General features: G+C 43.6%; 1 protein-coding gene across 1 annotated transcript; it reads left to right on the forward strand.

Annotated features, from left to right (window-relative positions):
- Positions 1-349: 349 nt before the first annotated feature.
- Positions 350-2205, forward strand: gbx2 (gastrulation brain homeobox 2; the record flags this gene model as incomplete). Its single annotated transcript, XM_079236781.1, has 2 exons — positions 350-830; positions 1703-2205. 2 exons carry the CDS (start codon positions 350-352, stop codon positions 2203-2205), a joined length of 984 nt encoding a protein of 327 aa, XP_079092907.1.
- Positions 2206-6852: the final 4647 nt, after the last annotated feature.

A 6852-nucleotide genomic window follows, 5' to 3' on the forward strand; every position in this document is an offset into this window, starting at 1 on the left:
CGCGCTCTGTCACACGCACGCGCTCTGACTGAGTCTCAGCGGGAGAGAGAAGACCCCGGTCCCGGTCCCTGGTCCCGGTCCCTGGTCCCGGTGAAGCGGAGCCTCAGCGGATTGTTTCTCTTCCTCCGCTCCGATGGATCGGTTCAGTCTCCCCGGATTACTGCTCTAAGGTCCCGCAGAGAGCCAAGGACAGCCGGGCTCCACGGGGCTGTACCGGACTGTACGAGAATCTACGGGACTGTACGGGACTCTCTAGACCCCTGTAGACCCCTCCGGACTCTACCGGACCCCTCCGGGCTCCTCCGGACTGTACGGGACTCCCCCGCCCCCCCTCCGCCCCGGCCCCCCCATGAGCGCGGCGTTCGGCCCGTCGTCCTTCATGGTGATGCAGCGGCCCCTCGGAAGCAGCGCCTTCAGCATCGAGTCCCTGATCGGGCCCCCGCAGCCCGGCCCGGGTCACCTGGTCTACACCGGGTACCCCATGTTCATGCCGTACCGGTCCGTGGTCCTGCAGCCGCCGGGCCCGCCGCCCGCGCTGCAGCCGGCCGGACACCACGCGCACCTGCCGGGCTTCTGCTCCGCCATGCCGCCCGGAGGCCTGACGCCCGGCGGCATGGCGCTCATGGCGGCGCTGCCCGGCGGCTTCCCGGCGCCGCAGAGCCACGAGGCGGCGCGGAAGTTTGGCTCGCAGGCCTTCGACAAGACGCCGGAGGACGGGAAGGGCTTCCGGGAGGACGGGAAGGGCTTCCGGGAGGACGGGAAGGGCTTCCTGGCGCGCGCGAAGGAGTCCGCGGCGCTGCAGGCGTTCCACGACCCGGACGCGAGCACAGGTGAGCTCCGGGACCGGGTCCACACGGCCCGGGTCCACGGGTCCACACGGGACCATATTTGGTCTCGAGATACAAGAAAAACTGATGTTTGATTTTTATGTTGCAGTTTAGATTTTAATAAAAAATCTTCAGGTCTTAAATGTTGACTTTATTAAACATTCAATAAATAAACATCCATAAACCTGGTCCTGGAGCCGGACCACCTGACCCCGTGAAGGCCGGTCCAGAACCCGGAGAGAACCGGAGAGAACCGGAGAGAACCCGGGAGAACATGCAGACTCACACAGACCTGCCAGAAAATATATGAAATAAACATGATCATAATGAATAATAATAATACTAATAATAATAATAATAATAATAATAATAATATACTCAAACACGTGAATCTAATTGTTTGGTTTCCATGTCAAAATAAAGTGAAAATGATTTATTTGGAGATGTTTTCACTTTTTAACGTTATTTCCTTTATTTAGTGATTTTTATTTCTAATAATGATAATATTGCTCATAAATAATACATGTTTAAAGTCATGAAATATATGTATCTCTAATATTTAGTTTATTTATTGAACACTAATCTTTATTTGTCACATTTATTATTTTTTTGTTTCCTGATATGAAATATGATTCATAATCTCGGGCCGCAGCGCGCGCGCTCCGCAATGTCAGCTTCAGTTTATTTACTGACAATAAAGACACGATTTTAATATTTAAACTTCTGATTATAAACTTTATTCATTATGAAGGAAAGTTGATTATAGATTTCAGACAAAAGAAGAAGAACAGTTTGATGTTTTACTTCAGTGTGTTGATAAAGTTCTGGCTGCTGATGAAGGTGATGATGATGATGATGATGCTCCTCTTCCTCAGCCAGGGCCCTGAAGGAGGCCCCCCAGGAGGAGGAGGGCTTCTCTCTGGACAGCGACCTGGACTACAGCTCGGACGACAACCTCGCGTCCGCGAGCCTCAAGGACGACGCGGACGACGGCGCGCACGCGCACGGCGCGTCCTCCTCCGGGCCAGGATCCGGGTCCGGGTCTGGGCCCGGGTCCGGGTCCGGCAAGAGCCGGCGGCGGCGCACGGCCTTCAGCAGCGAGCAGCTGCTGGAGCTGGAGAAGGAGTTCCACTGCAAGAAGTACCTGTCGCTCACGGAGCGCTCGCAGATCGCGCATGCGCTGAAGCTCAGCGAGGTGCAGGTGAAGATCTGGTTCCAGAACCGGCGCGCCAAGTGGAAGCGGGTCAAGGCGGGAAACGTCAACAACAAGTCCGGGGAGCCGTCCCGGAACCCCAAGATCGTGGTCCCGATCCCGGTGCACGTGAGCAGGTTCGCCATCCGGAGCCAGCACCAGCAGATGGAGCAGGCGCGACCGTAGAAGAAGAAGCGCTTCCGGTTTCACGGGGGAGAGAGAAAGGACTCTGGAGACCCGGACCCGGTCTGGACCCGGTCTGGACCCGGTCTGATAAACATTTATTTAAATGTTAGAAGAAGTTTTCTTCAAAGGAATTCTCACTTTTAATATTAATAATTCATCTTTGAATTAAAAAACGGATTTAATTTGTAGATAAAAAAAAAAAAAGAATCCTCTAAAATATTATTTGTTTTTTTTCCAGTTTATGAGGGAAAAAAATGAGAGAATTTCTTGTGAAAGTTGAAGGTTTTTAACTTTTGTTCCCGACATGAATATGAATATGAATCATATTTAACTGTCGAGGAAAAGAAACCGGAAATGAAACTCGTTTCTTTTTGGAGAGAAACCAAACCTGCGTGAAGGCGCGCGGCCGAGGAGCGCGCGCACGTGTAAATAGACCCGCGGGACCAAACGAGCAGCGCGTGCACATTTCACCACAAACACTGTTCACTGGATTATTCATAACTTTCTGCTTCATGAACTCTTTGGATCAAAATGTTTTGTTAATTTCTTCTGATTTGATTGATTTTGTATTTTTTCTGTTTTTGGGACAAAATGAGCTGCTAATTTATTTATATAAAATGTGCAAAAGTAACTAACATTCCTGAAGATGAAGCAACGAAATAAAAGAAAGATGAAACGAGATGTTCTGATTTATGACTTTCATGTGGAAATAATACACTTTTATTCTGTTCTAAATACTTTTCTTTTTGCTGGATGTTCGTTTAAAAAAAATATGATTTTATTTTGAAGGCCCAAAGATTTCAGGTGATAATTATATTTAAACTAATCGTGTCTTAAATATATTTAACTTTAAATATAAAATCAGTTCATTAATGTAATTATGACACGGGGGTTTAGTTCATTCTCTTCTTCGTGCGCGCGCCCGGAGGTCAAAGGTCACCGTTGTTGTGACAGCGCGCTCACGGGGACCAAGATGCGCGCTCACGCGGCTGACCATGAATAATAACACCAACGTCTCCGGGAGGCCGCGGGCGCGCGCGAAGCTTAAATTCACCGGAAACCTTGAACTGTATTTAGTTTTTTATTATCAGGGAAACTGAATATTATGTTTATTGATTAACTATATTTCTGTAATTCATATTTTAAATATCCAAAACTATATTAAATGACACAATAATTGTTTCTCCTTCAATTAAAGTAAAAGAACAAACTTCATTCATGATTAATATCCGACCTGATTATTACGAATCATAAAGTAATTAATAAAGAATGTTTCGTTACATTTAAATTACATATTTTGGGGTTTTGACTCAATTTATGAATCCAATAATTAAAAAACATAAAACGAGGAGAAAAGAATGTTTAAATTAAAGCAGAAAATCAGAAACGTGAAAGAATTCAACTTTACATTTTAAATCAGTTAAATTTAAATGTTCTTTTGTTTTTAAGAGCAAACAAACGAGATGACGTCATATCCTGTTGCATTGTGGGAAGTGTCTTCAGCCAGAAACATGAAGATTTATGTCTTTAATATTAAGATGCAATAAAATAATCCTTTATTACAGCAGAATAGTGAATAATATGAACATAAACGTTAAAAACAAGTATTATAGATTATTGATTAGAAATTATAGATTATTGATTAGAATTTATAGATTATAAATTATAGATCAATAGCAATAGCAATAACTAATAGAGAAAGAATAATTTTTCAACGTTTAATGAAAAAAAAAATCCTCGTTAATCAACTTTATGAATAAAAGTCGTTTCAACATTCAGATAAAAACATAATTAAATTATAATGAATGTCTTTTTGTAACTTATAACTCTGAAGAATGTTCTGAGGAAGAGGAGGAGGACGGATCTTCCTCTTCTTTATCCTCTTCTTTATCCTCTTCTTCCTCATCCTCATCTTCTTTATCCTCTTCTTCCTCGTCCTCATCTTCCTCTTCTTTATCCTCTTCTTCCTCATCCTCATCTTCCTCTTCTTCTTTATCCTCTTCTTCCTCATCCCCATCTTCCTCTTCTTTATCCTCTTCTTCCTCATCCTCATCTTCCTCTTCTTCTTTATCCTCTTCTTCCTCGTCCTCATCTTCCTCTTCTTTATCCTCTTCTTCCTCATCCTCATCTTCTTCTTTATCCTCTTCTTCCTCGTCCTCATCTTCCTCTTCTTTATCCTCTTCTTCCTCGTCCTCATCTTCCTCTTCTTCCTCTCCTTCATCATCCCCATCTTCCTCTTCTTTATCCTCATCCTTCTCTTCCTCCTCTTCTTTATCCTCATCCTCCTCTTCTTCTTCCTCATCCGCCACTTTTTCCTCCTCTTCTTCATCCTCCTCTTCCTCATCTTCTTCCTCCTCCTCTTCCTCACAAATCTCCATCTCTTCAGATTAAACTGAAGATTCATTCGTAAACTTTTCAGACGAAGATTGAAGTTCCAGAGAAAATAAATATGACTTTAACCTGCAGGGAGGAAGAGGAGGAGGAAGATGAAGAGGAGGAGGAGTTTAATGAATTCTTTTGCACATATAATCAACCCGGCGTCGTGGTCGGCTGATAAATGAGACCTGAGGGATCACTGCAGCCCTCCTCTTCATCATCTTCCCCCTCCTCTTCATCATCTTCCCCCTCCTCTTCATCATCTTCCCTGCATTAACAGCGTCTTCTTCTTCTGTGGTGTTCTCTAACTCCATCATTTCCTGTTTCCTCTCAGCTGTTTATATTTCATTCAGAAATATTTCATTTAGTGAAGTTTGTCTCACAAAACTGTTTTTAACTCTGAAAGCCAGTAAGGGACCCTTTATATTTATATATCTATATATATCTATATCTATATCTATATATAGATATAGATATAGATATATATAAAAGCAGTTGCTTCAAAGCATTTAGGGGTGTGGTCCTGGTCAAGACAATCTCCTGAACTCCAAACTGAATGTCAGAATGGGAAAGAAAGGTGATTTAAGCATTTTTGAGCGTGGCATGGTTGTTGGTGCCAGACGGGCCGGTCTGAGTATTTCACAATCTGCTCAGTTACTGGGATTTTCACGCACAACCATTTCTAGGGTTTACAACGAATGGTGTGAAAAGGGAAACACATCCAGTATGCAGCAGTCCTGTGGGCGAAAATGCCTTGTTGATGCTAGAGGTCAGAGGAGAATGGGCCGACTGATTCAAGCTGATAGAAGAGCAACTTTGACTGAAATAACCACTCGTTACAACCGAGGTATGCAGCAAAGCATTTGTGAAGCCACAACACGCACAACCTTGAGGCGGATGGGCTCCAACAGCAGAAGACCCCACCGGGTACCACTCATCTCCACTACCAATAGGAACAAGAGGCTACAATTTGCAAAAGCTCACCAAAATTTGACAGTTGAAGACTGGAAAAATGTTGCCTGGTCTGATGAGTCTCGATTTCTGTTGAGACATTCAGATGGTAGAGTCAGAATTTGGCGTAAACAGAATGAGAACATGGATCCATCATGCCTTGTTACCACTGTGCAGGCTGGTGGTGGTGTAATGGTGTGGGGATGTTTTCTTGCCACACTTTAGGCCCCTTAGTGCCAATTGGGCATCGTTTAAATGCCACGGCCTACCTGAGCATTGTTTCTGACCATGTCCATCCCTTTATGGCCACCATGTACCCATCCTCTGATGGCTACTTCCAGCAGGATAATGCACCATGTCACAAAGCTCCAATCATTTCTAATTGGTTTCTTGAACATGACAATGAGTTCACTGTACTAAAATGGCCACCACAGTCACCAGATCTCAACCCAATAGAGCATCTTTGGGATGTGGTGGAACGGGAGCTTCGTGCCCTGGATGTGCATCCCACAAATCTCCATCAACTGCAAGATGCTGTCCTATCAATATGGGCCAACATTTCTAAAGAATGCTTTCAGCACCTTGTTGAATCAATGCCACGTAGAATTAAGTTCTGAAGGCGAAAGGGGGTCAAACACAGTATTAGTATGGTGTTCCTAATAATCCTTTAGGTGAGTGTGTATATATACGCATAAGAAGAGTCTTCCTGTGTGACTGAGTGGGCGGGCTTTACCCAGCATGCATCTTGGCGTTGTAATTTCTTTCAAACCATGAGTCAAGTTCTATCCCTGAGACATAAGAAGCTCCGCCTCCAGCTTCAAGCTGTGAAGTTAAAGATGAAGAGCGACCCTGAGATATATATATGTATATATATATATATGTATATATAATATTTATTTAAATATATATATTTAGTCGTTTCTTCTCTCCATGAAGATAAAAGTGTTGAAAGAAAAACTTAGTTTCAGAATAAAGACGCCGACTTCCTGTGTTGAAGTCTCTCTCTTTCTCTCTATATCACAGGGTGAGGAGGGATTAGCAGCATTATCTAATTACACACACACACACACACACACACACACACACACACACACACACACACACAGTTGCATAAAGAAGCATGTTCTGGTCTTTATTGAAAAGAGACATTACAGTAGAAGACTCTTATTAAGTAGAATTACTGTACAGCCAACAGAAATAACAATATGACATCAATAATAATAATAATTAGAATAACAGGAACAATAACGGATCATAAATCATGAGGATAAACCCGGTGGACTTCAGAGGTCGGAGAAAAATATACAAAAGAAGAAGTTT

This window comes from Taurulus bubalis (assembly GCF_910589615.1).
Source record: "Taurulus bubalis genome assembly, chromosome: 21".
Classification (NCBI taxonomy): Eukaryota; Metazoa; Chordata; class Actinopteri; order Perciformes; family Cottidae; genus Taurulus; species Taurulus bubalis.